Source organism: Eucyclogobius newberryi, unplaced genomic scaffold (genome assembly GCF_026437365.1).
Source record: "Eucyclogobius newberryi isolate DKJ021-1_F unplaced genomic scaffold, fEucNew1.0.hap1 SCAF_9, whole genome shotgun sequence".
NCBI classification, from domain to species: Eukaryota; Metazoa; Chordata; class Actinopteri; order Gobiiformes; family Gobiidae; genus Eucyclogobius; species Eucyclogobius newberryi.
This window is the reverse complement of record NW_027316532.1, coordinates 13,559,227-13,576,652: the sequence shown is the minus strand read 5'-3', so window position 1 is coordinate 13,576,652 and position 17,426 is coordinate 13,559,227. Positions and strand designations below refer to the sequence as shown.

Here is a 17,426-nt window from a genome sequence, read left to right as displayed (position 1 = left end):
GGCCTATTAATCTCGTAAGGCCGTGCGAAGCACGGCTGCGAAAGTGCGCACGTAGTGCGCACGAAATCGAGCGCGAAGCGCTCGCCCACTTCCAAACACTCACTAACGCACTCCTCCACTCATGCACGCCCCGTGCATACTAATTAGTTGTAGGAAAATGGAACATTACCGTTGTAAACGGGCGAAGCCCGTGCAAAAGTTCGCACTAAACGAGCACTTTACATTGGGATGACGACCGCGAAGCGGTCGTCATCCCCATATAAAGCACTCATTTGCGCTAAGTAGCTCACGAATACGTTCCCCATCTCTTGCATGTTCCGTGCATATAAGCATGTAATGCAAAAATTGAACATTATTACTGTATAGAGGGCCAAAAACACAAAGTGGGCGGAGCCCACTCAAAATTATCGAAAGTACCCGTCAGTGACCAGGGACCCACACCATGAGGTAGGAAAGCGCGAGCGCTTTCCGAAAATGTATAGTTTATGATATTTGAAAAATGGGAAACATTGTTTTCGCATCGGAATATTATTCTTTCTTTCTTTCTTTCTTTCTTTCTTTCTTCTTCTTCTTCTTCTTCTTCTTCTTCTTCTTCTTCTCGGGACCAACCCCCCTATTTTTCACCCAGTGAACATTGACGAAAAGTCACAAAAATTTGCACACCTCTAAAAATCGTGCCTCTCTACATTCTGGCTATTTCCCTTTTCTAAAATAAAAAAAATTGGCGCGTCAGCGCCACCAAATGTACCAAAAATGCATTGAGAGATGGGAAATGACCCAAAAAAAATCTGATCGTAGAATCATGAAATTTGGCGCAGAGGTAGATGGTGACAAGAGAAGTAAAAAATATTATTACGGCAACGCCGTCCCCCGAACCAAATGTCGGCCATATTGCTTCAAAAATGGCTAAACATGACTTCGGAGTCTTTCCAAACGTCGTACTTTTACGAACTCCTCCCAGGGCGTTGGCCCTAAAAAGCTGAAATTTGGTGAAAATGCTACTGAGGAGTGGGACATCAAAAGTTATCCAAATTACATTGATACCTCTCACGGTCTCTGTGCGGCGAAGCCGCAAACTGTAACTAAAATTTCAGAAATCTCCCATATTTAAAATTTCTGCCGTTTGCGCAGATAAAGTCCGAATTGCGTCAAATTAGAATCAGTTGTTAAACTCTTTGCCCTAAACCTACTTGAAGTGAAATAAATTCATTTGGCGCCACAGCGCCCCCTACAGATTTTATATGGAGGTTAAATGTTTAGTTTTGCGAAATTATATGAAATTTGACACACAACTCAATTTTAGCATCCCCATCAAAAAAGTCAATGAGACCCATGTCATAATTGTTATGGCGTTGCCGTAACGATGACCGAAACCTCCCATGTTATTCCAATGGGGCCAGAACATGTTTACACTTTAGACTTTCACAAACTCCTCCCAGGGCGTCAGCCCTATTAACCTGAAATTTGGTGAGACTCATCTTCAGGACCATCAAAAGTGATCCACATTTTCATTCAAAGAGTCACGGTGTCTGTGCGGCAAAGCCGCACATTTTGCCAAGAATTCAAAATAAAATTGCTTTTTGATGGTAAAACAAAGGGGAGAACATGTGACAGCGTCACAGATTCAGCAGTAGGCGTGATAAAAGGACAATTGGGGCGCGTTAGCCACGCCCCCTCCTCTTGCGGCGTGGCGGCGGTGTGGCGGCGGCGTGGCGAGGGCCGATCATTGCCGCTTGCGGCTATATTTATTATTATTATTATTATTAGGCCCGAGCGCCACAAGCTGGCGAGAGGCCTATTAATCTTGTAAGGCCGTGCGAAGCACGGCTGCGAAAGTGCGCACGTAGTGCGCACGAAATCGAGCGCGAAGCGCTCGCCCACTTCCAAACACTCACTAACGCACTCCTCCACTCATGCACGCCCCGTGCATACTAATTAGTTGTAGGAAAATGGAACATTACCGTTGTAAACGGGCGAAGCCCGTGCAAAAGTTCGCACTAAACGAGCACTTTACATTGGGATGACGACCGCGAAGCGGTCGTCATCCCCATATAAAGCACTCATTTGCGCTAAGTAGCTCACGAATACGTTCCCCATCTCTTGCATGTTCCGTGCATATAAGCATGTAATGCAAAAATTGAACATTATTACTGTATAGAGGGCCAAAAACACAAAGTGGGCGGAGCCCACTCAAAATTATCGAAAGTACCCGTCAGTGACCAGGGACCCACACCATGAGGTAGGAAAGCGCGAGCGCTTTCCGAAAATGTATAGTTTATGATATTTGAAAAATGGGAAACATTGTTTTCGCATCGGAATATTATTCTTTCTTTCTTTCTTTCTTTCTTTCTTTCTTTCTTTCTTCTTCTTCTTCTTCTTCTTCTTCTTCTTCTCGGGACCAACCCCCCTATTTTTCACCCAGTGAACATTGACGAAAAGTCACAAAAATTTGCACACCTCTAAAAATCGTGCCTCTCTACATTCTGGCTATTTCCCTTTTCTAAAATAAAAAAAATTGGCGCGTCAGCGCCACCAAATGTACCAAAAATGCATTGAGAGATGGGAAATGACCCAAAAAAAATCTGATCGTAGAATCATGAAATTTGGCGCAGAGGTAGATGGTGACAAGAGAAGTAAAAAATATTATTACGGCAACGCCGTCCCCCGAACCAAATGTCGGCCATATTGCTTCAAAAATGGCTAAACATGACTTCGGAGTCTTTCCAAACGTCGTACTTTTACGAACTCCTCCCAGGGCGTTGGCCCTAAAAAGCTGAAATTTGGTGAAAATGCTACTGAGGAGTGGGACATCAAAAGTTATCCAAATTACATTGATACCTCTCACGGTCTCTGTGCGGCGAAGCCGCAAACTGTAACTAAAATTTCAGAAATCTCCCATATTTAAAATTTCTGCCGTTTGCGCAGATAAAGTCCGAATTGCGTCAAATTAGAATCAGTTGTTAAACTCTTTGCCCTAAACCTACTTGAAGTGAAATAAATTCATTTGGCGCCACAGCGCCCCCTACAGATTTTATATGGAGGTTAAATGTTTAGTTTTGCGAAATTATATGAAATTTGACACACAACTCAATTTTAGCATCCCCATCAAAAAAGTCAATGAGACCCATGTCATAATTGTTATGGCGTTGCCGTAACGATGACCGAAACCTCCCATGTTATTCCAATGGGGCCAGAACATGTTTACACTTTAGACTTTCACAAACTCCTCCCAGGGCGTCAGCCCTATTAACCTGAAATTTGGTGAGACTCATCTTCAGGACCATCAAAAGTTATCCACATTTTCATTCAAGAATTCAAAATAAAATTGCTTTTTGATGGTAAAACAAAGGGGAGAACATGTGACAGCGTCACGGATTCAGCAGTAGGCGTGATAAAAGGACAATTGGGGCGCGTTAGCGCCCCCTCCTCTTGCGGCGTGGCGGCGGTGTGGCGGCGGCGTGGCGAGGGCCGATCATTGCCGCTTGCGGCTATATTTATTATTATTATTATTATTATTATTATTATTATCACCGTCCGTGCGAGTGCCGTAGTACTTTTCTGCTCGCGCCGCCCACGGCGCTCGAAAATATGGAAAGCCAATATGATCACACTCCACCACTTAGGAGCGGCGTATGGCGTAAATTACGGCGCTCGTTTATGGCGTAACGTCAGGCGGCGCACGGCGTAAAAAGTGCCGCTTTATTTTGTAAAAGCGTCGGAAAATATGCACTGCTATACAAAGCAGACAAAACGATATGTTGTAAATGTGGAGTTTAATGCAGTGGACGCACCTCTTGGTTGGGAGAGTTGTCCGTCTTAAGTTCTTTGTGGTTGGAGAACTGGACATGCACCGGCTGGTTCCTGACCACAGGCAGCACAGTGGAGTAATACAACACCATGTTCTGAGCAGCCTCCTCTGCGCTCATCTCCAGGAACGCCTGAAGACAGAGGGAAAGTCACATATCTCCCACGCGGCCGCTCTCCCGACTCCGACTCGGCCCCTCTCCCGACTCCGACTCGGCCCCTCTCCCGACTCCGACTCGGCCCCTCTCCCGACTCCGACTCGGCCCCTCTCCCGACTCCGACTCGGCCCCTCTCCCGACCTCGACTCGGCCCCTCCCCCGACTCCTACGCGGCCCCTCCCCCGACTCCTACGCGGCCCCTCCCCCGACTCCTACGCGGCCCCTCCCCCGACTCCTACGCGGCCCCTCCCCCGACTCCTACGCGGCCCCTCCCCCGACTCCTACGCGGCCCCTCCCCCGACTCCGACGCGGCCCCTCTCCCGACTCCGACTCGGCCCCTCTCCCGACGCGGCCCCTCTCCCGACGCGGCCCCTCTCCCGACGCGGCCCCTCTCCCGACGCGGCCCCTCTCCCGACGCGGCCCCTGTCCCGACGCGGCCCCTGTCCCGACTCGGCCCCTCTCCCGACGCGGCCCCTCTCCCGACTCGGCCCCTCTCCCGACTCCTACGCGGCCCCTCGGCCCAAACCCCTCCGACTCTCCCCTCCACCCCCTTCGGGTCAGACTCTGCCCCGGGCCCCTCCGACTCATTTGTTTGTCCCGTACCTGGTTCTTGGCCTTGAGCATGAGCAGGTTGGACACGTCTCCAAAGGGCAAGCCTAGCCCGATGACCTCAGCTTCTGTGACGTCTGAGGGAAGTCTGCGGATGTGCAGCACCCGAGAGGGAGAGCCCACCCCGCCCACGCCGCGCATCTCCACTTTGAACTTCTTATTGTCGCTGCCATCGGCTACGACACAGGAGCAGAAATTGCATAAAGATGTAATTTATACTAGCTTGTTTTGCCATTTCAGGTTAAGCGGGAATTCCATTCATGTCAATGGAAATGTAGAGAACAGTGGTTAAAATATTATGTCCGTCCAAGTACAACATCTGCTGCGGCGGGAAGCAGCTCTGCCAGAAAAGGGTAAAACACATTCTGACTGTGGAGGAGCGGCACAGACACAGTGGACACACCTGAACTGCTCTATCCTCTGTGTTTGGACGTCCAGCGAGTCAGTGTCCCACATCTGACCAAATCTCCCAGCTCTTCACTTCACACCCTCCCTTAATGACTGATTGAATTGAAAAGAGATTGCATGAGTGACTCATCCATGCGGACCACGCCTTTGGTCAGTCTGATGCGCATTGATGCAGAGGGCGTGTTTTAATTGGGTGGATAAGGACCCATCTAAGTCTATAGCTATAGAGCTCATTCATCCCGCTTCCGCTCGCACCTTGCCGGCTCCTGGACCAGCCACCAAATCTCCCGCTGGACTTCTAGTTAAAAGCATCAGAGGTCCAGAGCCAAATGTTCTGTGTATCAGCCGTATGAAGTGACCGTTGTATCCACAGCACGCCCGGTCATCACTCGTTTATGTACGCACACTCTGGGTATTTATTCACCAAAAGAGATCATTTCACACATGCCTTAAATGTAAAAAGAGTCATCGTTTTTGTGGAGAAAATGTGCTTTTTGAAGCTGACGTTACTAAATGTATGGAAAGTCAAAGGTCAAAGCACATCATGGTTTTGTCAAAGTCGTGTTTGAAAGTGGCAAGACACATAAGTCGTCTCTTCTGCACGTTTTCCTTCCTCAAAGTCCAAACTGCTCCTGCCCCTGTATCCACTGTTTGAATGTGCATGGACATGACGTGGACATGACGTGGACATGACGTGGACATGACGTGGACATGACGTGGACATGACATGGACATGACATGGACTTACCTGTGGTGCTCATGATATACGGGCCGTTGGGGACGTTGGAGACGCTGGACAGAAGCTCAGATCCTGTCTGCAACCACAAGGGGGAGACACTTTTAAGCCTAAATACAACTCGATTCCTTCCTTTGTGACGTCAAGATTTTTTCAAACGTTGATCTTTTGCAACGCTTCATTTTAATGACCCTTTGGAATTTAGTTGAACTTCTGTTCATTTAATTATAATTTGTGAAGAAAAAAAGAAGATTAATGAAAAAAATACGTCAAGTCAAGAAATTCTACAGCGATAGACTTGTGTATCCGGAGCTCCAGCGCCCGGGGTTCAGTCACCTGCACGGGGCTGAACAGCTGTAAGCTCCCTCTGCCGCGCGAGTGAGTGACAATTTCAATTCAACTTAACTTAACTCGTTTGGTTCTCAGTTCAAACGTTTTATCGCAGCGTCCATCGCGCTCTTCTTTACGCGTTTCTTGGTTTCCGATAGAACTTCTCTGTTTATCTTTCCGGTTGCTGCACCGACTGCCACACAAACCGTCACCATTTTGATTATAGTAAAGCGTGCGATATCATTAATGAGGTTTTGGGCCTCTTCCAATCGTGTTTGGTTGTAAATGGAAACAGACAGACGCAGTATTGAATGGGCTTGAAGTGGTAAACACCATCAGCTGACGGACAATATGGCGGAACAAGCCTGAGGCGCTCGTGTGACGTCACATGAATGAGCTCTATACAGTAGTAGTAGTAGTTAGGGATGCGTACTGCTACGACGGACCGGATCTGGACTTGTAAAAACTTTCGGTTCAGGTAAAAAAAAAAAAAAACGGTGATTCGGTTCTGGACTCATATAAAATATAGCACTCAAATACTATATCCTTTTTGTTCTAGAATCTAGACCATCTTAAACCTTCCATTGATCGCGAAATTTGCGCTGGAAAAGATGATGACGCATGCCTGTGATTATGACTCGGTCCTGTGAACACCCCCCGTCAGTTTGGAGATTCGAGGAAAGGAGATAGTCTATAGTATAGCTAAACACTGCAGGAATCAATCAAAAAAACACTCTGGGTACATATATGAAGCACAAATAGCAATGTAAGAAGGTTAAAAGCTCTGAAACGTCGATTTTCCATGTTATGGGACCTTTAAGCTGTGGCCGCTGCGTGCGATGTTGTGATCGTTAATGGATTGCATGCGTCGTCGCGTGTTGAAGGGGCGGGGTCAGCATGGGGTCTTGTCTGGGTCTTTGGTCTGGGTGTAAATATGAATGAAATAACTTAAGTGTTATGTTGTGGTGTGATGTATTTGGCATTAAGTAAATATAAAGTAAAGTCAAAGTAATATTGCTTAATTGCTGCATTCATTAATTGGAGTTTATATTTGGTGAGAGTATTTTGTATTTGTATTCTACAGTTGTTAAATATGGTCTGGTGTTTAATGCTGCTAATATGATGTATTATTTTGATGTGTTGTGTAAAGTATTTTCATATTCTACTTTTGATACTGCCAAGTTGATGCTTTATAGTGATTCAAGTTGACTTTTATGCTAGTTTTTGTAACTGTTATTTTACACTGTGACTTAATTATTTACATTGGTGTATTGTCTGTTTGAAGGTTTTGACCTGACTTTTGATGCCAATGGATCTGAAAATTAAAGATGGATATGTGTCTAAAGATGAAACATTGTATCAAATGAAACAGCTGCTTTGACCCTTGACCCACACTGACTCCGTCAACAACACTCAACATGCTCTTGTTGTTGAGTTGAGTCTTGAGTTGTTCCTCAAGTGATGTGTGTTAACTGTTAAGCTATAGTTTAGCAGCTAACTCGTAGCTTGTGATTTGTAAGTTGTAACTTCTGTTAAAAAACAGTGAATAAAGCAGGACAAGTTGAGTTTATTTCACTGCAGTTAAGCCTTGTGTTTTATAGTCGTCCTTGTTCAAGTGTCTTCAACTTAATTGAGCCAAGTAGCTTGTGTTATGCTGTTGTAACATTATGCAAATATGGCATGGTTTAGGTCCGGACTCATTAGGTCCGGACCTGAACCTAAACCTCTGGATTCGAATCCGGACTTGAACCTGAACGTGGGTTTAGGTCTGCATCCCTAGTAGTAGTATATAGAGTAGTAGTAGTAGTATATATACAGTAGTAGTAGTAGTATATATACAGTAGTAGTAGTAGTATATATACTGTAGGTGTAACACAAGCCTAAAGCCTCGTACAGACCGCGTATCCAGTTTACATTCAAAGTCTATGTAAACGTGCGTCGAGCATGTCGTGCGTTTCCTGCTGCACGATTTCTTCGTTTTTGCGGCGCAATTGGTGCGTTTTCATACGCTCTTGACGCTTTGGGCGCCTCATAAGCACCACATGTTCAGCTTTGTTCAGCTTTCTGCGACAGATGCGCCGCAGCAGCCAATCAGTGATGACGTGCTACGCACGACCCGGAAAAAGACCCAAAACAAACCCCGCAAGATAAAAAAAAAAACTTAAGACGCAGCTCTTGGAGCAAATAATGATATTGACTAAACTCTGCTCTGTAACTGACTTTGTAAAGTTAATAAACCAAAGCCATGGTCCAACATTAAACTCCATTTACACCACGAGAAAAGCAACACAGCACAACTCCTCCACTGAGCATGTGCAGGACGACTCGACTCAACTGAGCATGTGCAGGACGACTCAGACGCACGTCTGCTGCTGAGTGTATTTTAGGGACATGAGTCCGGGGCGTCAAGAACGTGCGTCTGGTGCGTTTATCTTTCAAATGAACACGCGCTCAAATTCTGCACCGGGCGGGATTTGGCCGCCGCGGTCTGTACGAGCCATCAGGCTGGGTGCTGTACTACAGCTACACACACTACTAAAGAGAAGAACCTGCTCTTTAGTAGTAGTAGTAGTTAGTAGTGGTTAGTAATAGTTAGTAATAGTTAGTAGTGGTTAGTAGTGGTTAGTAGTGGTTAGTAGCAGTAGCAGTAGTAGCAGTAGTAGCAGTAGTAGCAGTAGCAGCAGTAGCAGCAGTAGTAGCAGTAGTAGCAGTAGTAGCGGTAGTAGCGGTAGTAGCGGCAGTAGTAGCAGTAGTAGTAGTCATAGCAGCAGTAGTAGTAGTAGTAGTAGTAGTAGTAGTAGCAGTAGTAGCAGCAGCAGCAGCAGCAGCAGCAGCAGCAGCAGCAGCAGTAGTAGTAGTAGTAGTAGTAATAGTAGCAGTAGAAGTAGTAGTACAGGGTTCAGAATAAGCGGTATCGCATCGCAAAATGCGACGCAATTTCTCTCAAATGCGATACGTTCGTCAGAAAAAAGGGCTTATGTATCGCAGCTTTTGCGATACAAAAATGTGTGTTCAATTGTATAACCAAAGCCCCTAAAAGTACTGATCACTCGTCAATCGATCGTCTTTAACGGCATGACACAATGTAGGACGCTGTGTTGACATGACGAGTCCCGCCGCTGTCTCAGATCGCAAGTCTGAAAGTGGGAGGAGCCAGTAGTAGTAGTAGTAGCAGTAGTAGTAGTAGTAGTAGTAGCAGTAGCAGTAGCAGTAGTAGTAGTAGTAGCAGTAGACCTGAACTACTAAAGCACAACAGCGAGAGAGAGACAGAGGCTAAAGTGAACGGCACACGGAGCTAACGCTGCAAAATGACAAAATGCAGTTACAGCTCAAAACACCAATATCACTAGTGCCACTCAAACAAGATGTGACATAAACACTAATGAATTCATTCTGACAAGTTAATTAGTCCTTTATATATATTCTTTGTATAAAAACAGAACAGTTTGGACTGAAGTGAAACTTGTTGTTTATTACTGTGAACTATAACTAAAAAATGATTTAATATGCTTTTTAATGGTTTACGGAATGTACAAAAAATTAACCAATTACTTGATTCATTGAAGAAGGGATAGATAGATTACTCGATTACTAAAATAATGGAAAGCAGCAGCCCTAGACTGAACCATGCTGGACATTAAAGAGACCAGTATAGAACCAGGCCTAATAAAGGTTCAAATCAAGACTAAAATAACCAAACATAACTAAAAGCTTTGACAAAAATCCCATATGATATTTGACTAGAACTATATAAAAATATGTAGTCATTTTTTTTCTGCCAAACGTGCCAGGGTTTACTCCCTGCCCTTTGCTCACATCTCATCACCTTATCTCACATAAATTATAAAAGAGAAACCAGAGTGTCTTTTTGACACCGGAGAGTCAAACTGGCCCGGGACAGGAGAGAGAGAGCACCTGTCCATCTGTTTTGAAGCATATTATAATCCTGGCCTTACACACTGGAACCTTTGCAAAGTGCTGCTTGTATTATTCATTCAGTCTTTGAGCAGACCAAAGGCTCATGTTAAAGCTCCACTGTGTAACATGTCAAATACGCCGCCCAGACCTTTCAACCCTGCCCGCAAAACATTTCTAATTTATATTTTCTAATTTCCGATAGATATATAGCATTTTTATCACTAGAACTACAAGTCCCACAGTCCTTTGCAGCAGCCGCCTCTTCCCCGTGATGCTCAGCGCTGCTGTGTGTGCTGCTGGAGCGAGCACTGAGGGCTGGGCAGTGCCAAACCCGCCTGCAGCAGGTGTCAGCCTCCTGATTTGGGGTTTGGGTTCCATCATGAGCTGATGCAGGAAACATGTCGTCCTTGATGTCTTCATTTTGGGTTAGGGTTAGGGTCCAGCTGGCAGCTCGGTGCAACGCTCTGCTCTTTTTTCACACTTTTTTCACACTTATTGTGCTGTCTTTTGTATTTAGTAAAAAAAAAAATCTACTTTAGTTGTACGATCGGGACACGCCCTGGAATCGCTTTAATTCAAATTGTTTCGACTTTGTTCAGCTGGATTATTGAGTGTTTTTTGTCGTGTCGTCGTGATGTGCGCTAGCTCCGAGCCCCCCCCGGCCACCGTGCGCGTTTATACAAAAGGAGGAACTCATGAAACTGCGGGGAACCATCGTCTTACCCGGAGATTGTCACGTTATCCCGGCGGAGTTAAATGAGTTTTTGTTTATTAGAGTTCTTCTATTAAGAGTGTTTTTTAAACTTCCTATAATCTGTTATCTGTCCTTTTCCTCTGTAGCTACCTGCGTTGTATCAATGAAATTTCCCCATGTGTGGACAATAAAGGATTATCTTATCTTATTTTATTGTAAAAATAAGCAATGGCTTTATAAGAGATTAGCCTTGTGACGCTATGTAGCATGTAGCATCATCACTGCAAACACACCCCAAACTGCAAGAGCCTACCTTAGAACCAACTGATCATTCTTGGTGGACACTGCTGTAAACAAATTGATGGAGTTTAGCCAAAAAGAGCCAAAGGACATGCAGCTAAACATGGTTTACGTCTAAACGATGCAGAGCAGAAGCAACAGATCCAACCCAAGAAAGTTTCAGTTGTATTGAAGTCATTTGTATTTGCAACTCTGAAAGTTCAAATTTCAGATTTAATGTGTTTGACAAACATCAAAATTGATGTCAAATTGATTCAAAAGATATTTTTCCACATGAAAGCACATTTTTCTCAAAATAAGCTATTATTTACTTGATCAGATACTGAAGAGGACTTTCGGTTATGACATCAGACTCCAAACACACAAAACACACAACGCTGCTGCCTTAAAAATCTGTTTCAGCCACATAAACCCAAGAAACGATGTGCAAGTGATGAGTAAACACAAGACATGCTACGGCAAGGCTACGGCATCTAAACAATCAAAGCTGACGCCCAAGGCCTTGGTAGAAAACAGACCGCCTCACAAGCTAAAGAAGCTAACATGGCTAAAAGACCCAGAGCTCCCGAGGGCCCTCCCCCCGCCACTAAACTCAACAGGGGGCCCTTATATTGCATGAAATGCTGCATGAGGCGACATTGATGAGAGCTGAGGTGAGAGCGGGGAACGATGCGAGGCTAGACCGTGTAGAAGCCGACTTCATGGAGCTGAAGGCGGGGAAAGGGGCGGAGCATCTGTGAAATGGAGTAGCATCTTTCAGTGTTACAGTGTGTGGAGGCAAAACAACTTTCTCCAGCTGAACTCAGACAAGACTCAAATCATCGTCTTTGTCACAGAAACAAAGAGAAAGTGTCAGCGTCATCTCCAGAGTCTCTAAAACCTACAAATCAAGTTATAAATCTGGGGGTAATAATGGACTCAGACTTGAACTTTAACACATCAAATCAATAACATCAGAAGCTTTTTACCATCGAAAAAACATTCTAACAACATCAAAAATACAGTGTCTAAACCAGACTTGGAGAGACTTATCCCTGCGTTTGTCTCCAGTAGATTAGACTGTACCGGCCGCTCACTGGTCTCTCCAAACGAGCTGTAAAACAGCTGCAGAACATCCAGAACGCTGCTGCTTGGGTCCTGACTAGAACCAGGAAGTACCATCACATTAGTCCTGTTCTTGGGTCTCTGCACTGCCCCCTGTGGCTCAGAGAAGAGACTTTAAACCAGCTCTGCTTGTGTACAAGTCTCTCCATGGCCTAGCACCAAAGTACATCTTGGACATGTTAGTGCCATATGAACCATGAGGACCTCCATGCATATACACCATCATTTGGTACCAAATGAAAGCTAATAACATGTTCTGGCACACGGTGTCAAACACATGAACATCTGTGTAAATCTAACTAATTTTAATGCACAAACACACATCATGACATCATATGATGCATAACTTTATCTCAAAAATGTTACTCTATAGTTTATACAGCTTTATATTATAGAGTAAAGCCGTATAGGTGCAGACTATTTACTGCATGTCCCTTCTCTCTCTCTCATTCCCCATTCCACACTTCTTTCATGTCAAAGCCACAGGATCTTTTTTTTTTTTTTAAGGAAAAAGGAGAACCAAGCTTCTTACTGCTCAGCGGCCTGTAGAGGCCACTAAAATACACTGACTTCAGCCGAGCTTCAGCAGCAGAAGTGAGGGGAAAACGGGCTTATTTGGATATATTTTAGAACAATTCATATATAGTTGTGACTAGGGATGCGTACCGCTACGATGGACCGGATCTGGACTTGTAAAAATGTTTCGGTTCAGGTCCAAAAAAAACGAAACCCCTGTGATTCGGTTCTGGACTTATATAAAATATAGCACTCAAATACTATATCCTTTTTGTTCTAGAATCTAGACCATCTTAAACCTTCCATTGATCGCGAAATTTGCGCTGGAAAAGACGTAAACACTGACATGCGCCGCCGTCAATAGCGCACACGGACCATAATTAGTGACGCACGCGTCTTCCGGGCATAAGTTGAAGCCGGCGAAATAAGTTTAAAGACGCGAGAGACGGGAGCGCCTCATACGTGTGAGACAGGAGCGCCTCGTACGTGTCGAGCTGCGCGGAACCGTGTATCCACATGTGAACATTGTACAGCAGCCGGTAAGATCGCTTGGCTTTATCAGAACTGTTTTAAGCTGTGGCCGCCGCGTGCGATGTTGTGATGGTTAATGTGCTGCGGGTTAAAGGGGCGGGGTCAGCGTGGGGTCTTGTCTGGGTCTTTGTGTAAATATGAATGAAATAACTTAAGTGTTATGTTGTGGTGTGATGTATTTGGCATTAAGTAAATAAAAAGTAAAGTCAAAGTAATATTGCTTAATTGCTGCATTCATTAATTGGAGTTTATGTTTGGTGATAGTATTTAGTATTTGTATTCTACAGTTGTTAAAGGTGGTATGGACGATTTTTTTAGCAAATTTTGTATCATATTTCCTCGTGGCGTGGATAAATCATTTGTCCTGCCACGTATCAATCATAAAACGCACCTACCGCTCACCTGCAGCCGCGTCAGGCTCGTCCCCACGTTTCCGCGTACCTAAGCGCATGGATCTATCATAATATAGTTCCCTCACTCGCAAAATGAAGACGGAGAAAGACAGTTCGAGCTGACGCAGAAGTGGACAGAAATCTACGGGAGACGAGCGATGCGCTCCGTTGCGCTAATAAACAAACGCACGTGTGTGGTTTATCAGTCCGCACGGGGGAGTGCGCATGCGCACCTCCGCCTGCGTTCTCAAATCGCCGAAAAATCGTCCATTCCGCCTTTAAATATGGTCTGGTGTTTAATGCTGCTAATATGATGTATTATTTTGATATGTTGTGTAAAATATTTTCATATTCTACTTTTGATACTGCTAAGTTGATGCTTTATAGTGATTCAAGTTGACTTTTATGCTAGTTTTTGTAACTCTGTTATTTTAAACTGTGACTTAATTATTTACACTGGTGTATTGTCTGTTTGAAGGTTTTGACCTGACTTTTGATGCCAATGGATCTGAACATTAAAGAGTGAAATGTGTCTAAAGGTAAAACATAGTATCAGATGAAACAGCTGCTTTGACCCTTGACCCAGACTGACTCTGTCAACAACACTCAACATGCTCTTGTTGTTGAGTTGAGTCTTAGCTAGTAGCTTGTGATTTGTAAGTTGTAACTTCTGTTAAAAAACAGTGAATAAACCAGACAAGTTGAGTTTATTTCAATCTGCAGTTAAGCCTTGTGTTTGATAGTCGTCCTTGTTCAAGTGACTTCAACTTAATTTAGCGAAGTAGCTTGTGTTACGCTGTTGTAACATTATGCAAATATGGCATGAGTTCAGGTCCGGACCTAATGAGTCCGGACCTGAACCTAAACCTCTGGATTCGAATCCGGACTTGAACCTGAACGCGGGTTTAGGTATGCATCCCTAGTTGTGACACACCGTAATTTTAGATTATATTAGCCAATCGCTGATTGCCTCTGACCACACCCTCTGATCTATAGCTATAGATACATCAACAACCAAACTTCTGAGGGGCTGGAAACGCCTCTGATTGGGGGAAAGCAAACTCCACACAAAGAAACGCCATTCGACCCAGCAATAGAACCTTTTTCTTACTACTACAGGGCTGTTGGTGATATTGTGAGTTTATCCGTTGGTTTACCGTATTTTGCGCACAAAAAAGCGCACCGGATTATTAAGCGCATCATCTGCTCTCTGTGTACCATGTGTACTGGTCCATACATAAAGCGCACCGGACGATAAAGCGCATAATATAAACAAAACAGACGGATAAGTCAGAGTCAGTTGAGCTTTATGAAACGCGTTCAACTCATTCAGATCAACATTGTTCAACATCAAAACACACTCTGCTATCGCTAACAGACACGTTAGCATATCCAAATCAATTCTCAGTCAAGATCACTTGTAAACACGTAAAATACAAACACAGAACACACTCTGCTACCGCTAAAAGACACGTTAGCGTATTCACAACAACTACCAGCCTCGTTCAGTTGCAACACGTAAAATACAACACAATATACTCACTTTTTCAGTTCATTCCTCGTCATCAAATCTTTCAAATGCGCCGAAGTACATCCCGCATAGCTATGACCAGCCGTCCCGATTTACCTGGGACAGCCCCGATTGTTTACGTCCCGTGTCCAGGTTTAATGTCTGCTGGGGCGCATAGTGGTAAAAGCAGCCAAAGCGCCGATAGTGCTCCGTGCTAAAATCTCTTTGGTCACGTGATCCCGAATCTCGGACCCACGCGGCAGTTCAGTGATGATTCCGGCCTTTTGATTCCCACAGTTGACTGATAGTTTAGCCCGTAGGCGCATAATATAAGAGTTCCAATGGTCTCTAGGCAGCAGCCATCTTGGGCCATCACCGGTAGGTGTCTGCGTTGTGCCTGACTGAAAATGTTGTTTACGTTTTGACAAAGTGTCGCGTGTGCCGCGTGCAGGTAGACTACTATTCCCAGAATGCTTTGCAAATAGGTGTTGTTGGGACTTCCGGTTCCATATAGTCGCGCATCGGCGTCTCGTGTCCCAAATCTTCTTTATACACCATGTACCACACAAAATATCTTCGCGGTCAGTAAGCACAACCAGAAATAAGCGCACGGATGGCTTTTGAGGACGTTAAAGACTTTTACGTGCGCTTTATAGTGCGGAAAATAAGGTAAATGCAAATAAACGGCTAATAATACAAAATATAGATCAACACACATTAGTCTAATGCTTAAAACCAAGTGAAGTTAGATAAACAACGCAATGCCATTTCAAATACAAAATGTAATACTTCACTGCGTACAACACAAAACTACAACTCTACACATTGTTTATATTCAGATAATGTTGTGCAATGTCAGGTTTTATTACATTATGATACACGTACACTACAGCAAATGAGGAAAAAATGAATTAAAGTCGACTTATTGTTCCACAATCTGTTTGTAGAGCTGTAGTTTGACTAAAGAAAGTATTGGTCGACTTAAGACATGCCCCAGTCAACTAAAAAGTAGCCATAGCTAAAACTAGTATCTAATCATATTTCTGACCCTAACTGTATTCACAGGATTACAACAACACAAGAGTTTATGCAAAACAACTATTTATAAGTAAAAATACTAGGAAGTGCATTTTTTATTTATTTTTATTATTTTTTACGTCGGCTGAAGCAGATGCATTGTTTCAAGTGTTACAGCAATAATGCTCATGTTCAGCAGCTATCGGAGGCTTTTGAAGCAGTTCAACACAAAATACACGATTAAAGGCGGTATGGACGATTTTTCGGCGATTTGAGAATGCAGGCGGAAGTGCGCATGCGCACTCCCCCGTGCGGACTCATACAACACACACGTGCGTTTGTTTATTAGCGCAACGGAGCGCATCGCATCGCTCGTCTCCTGTAGATTTCTGTCCACTTCTGCGTCAGCTCGAACTGTCTTTCTCCGTCTTCATTTTGCCCCGTACACTGAGGGAACTATATTATGATAGATCCATGCGCTTAGGCACGCGGAAACGAGCCTGACGCGGCTGCAGGTGAGCGGTAGGTGCGTTTTATGATTGATACGTGGCAGGACAAATGATTTATCCACGCCACGAGGAAATATGTCAAAAAATTTGCTGAAAAAAATCGTCCATACCACCTTTAAATAGTAAAAATACTACAATAATAATTCATATATTAACTTTAATTCCACAAAAAAATAGTTTTTTGGGCTGTAGTGCTATATAAATTCATAAAATCCAAATAAAATAGTCCTTCGGCCCCATCTGTGCATGACACTCCCTCATGTCAATCAAACGAGCTCTGGACTCGTCACTGACACGAGAACAACTCGACCATAAAGACAAATGAACAGCCTGAACAGGAGAAAATGGCGACTTCCGCTTGAAGATGACAAAAGCCCTTTTAAAACAGATTAGATTTATAAAGATGATGTATGTCTCCCAATAAAAACGTCATCGATACAAAAGCTGGCTTCACATGATACATTTTCAGTAACGACTTCTCTTACAATTGGGCTGATATTGTCTTGCTCGTGAAGCGAATTAACTCTCGTTTTTCTCATCAACACGTGCCATGTTTTGCTTCATAACTCACTTCAGAGCTGCTCGTAAATATGTCCCGTGTTTTTCTTTATGTGAATAATCGAGCACAGTAGTTCCATGTACAGAAGTTATATGCACAGTAGTTCCATGTACAGTAGTTTCATGTGCAGAAGCTACATGTGCAGTAGTTACATGCGCAGTAGTTCCATGCGCAGTAGCTCCATGTAGTGTAGCTCCATGCACAGTAGTACCATGTACAGAAGTTCCATGCACAGTAGTTCCATGCACAGTAGTTCCATGTACAGTAGCTCCATGTACGGTAGTTCCATGTACAGTAGTTACATGTACAGTAGTTACATGTACAGTAGTTC

General features: G+C 44.1%; 1 protein-coding gene across 1 annotated transcript in view; it reads right to left on the bottom strand.

Annotated features, from left to right (window-relative positions):
* Positions 1-5,787, bottom strand: part of LOC140354017 (polypyrimidine tract-binding protein 1-like) — a 36,386-nt gene extending 30,599 nt beyond the window's left edge. Inside the window, exons 1-3 of the mRNA XM_072438832.1 lie at positions 5,728-5,787; positions 4,566-4,747; positions 3,792-3,938 (exon numbers count right to left, since the gene is read on the bottom strand). Coding sequence (XP_072294933.1) covers positions 3,792-3,938; positions 4,566-4,747; positions 5,728-5,740 — 342 coding nt within the window. The 5' untranslated portion in view covers positions 5,741-5,787. The remainder of the gene's footprint in view (positions 1-3,791; positions 3,939-4,565; positions 4,748-5,727) is intronic.
* Between the last annotated feature and the right edge of the window lie 11,639 nt (positions 5,788-17,426).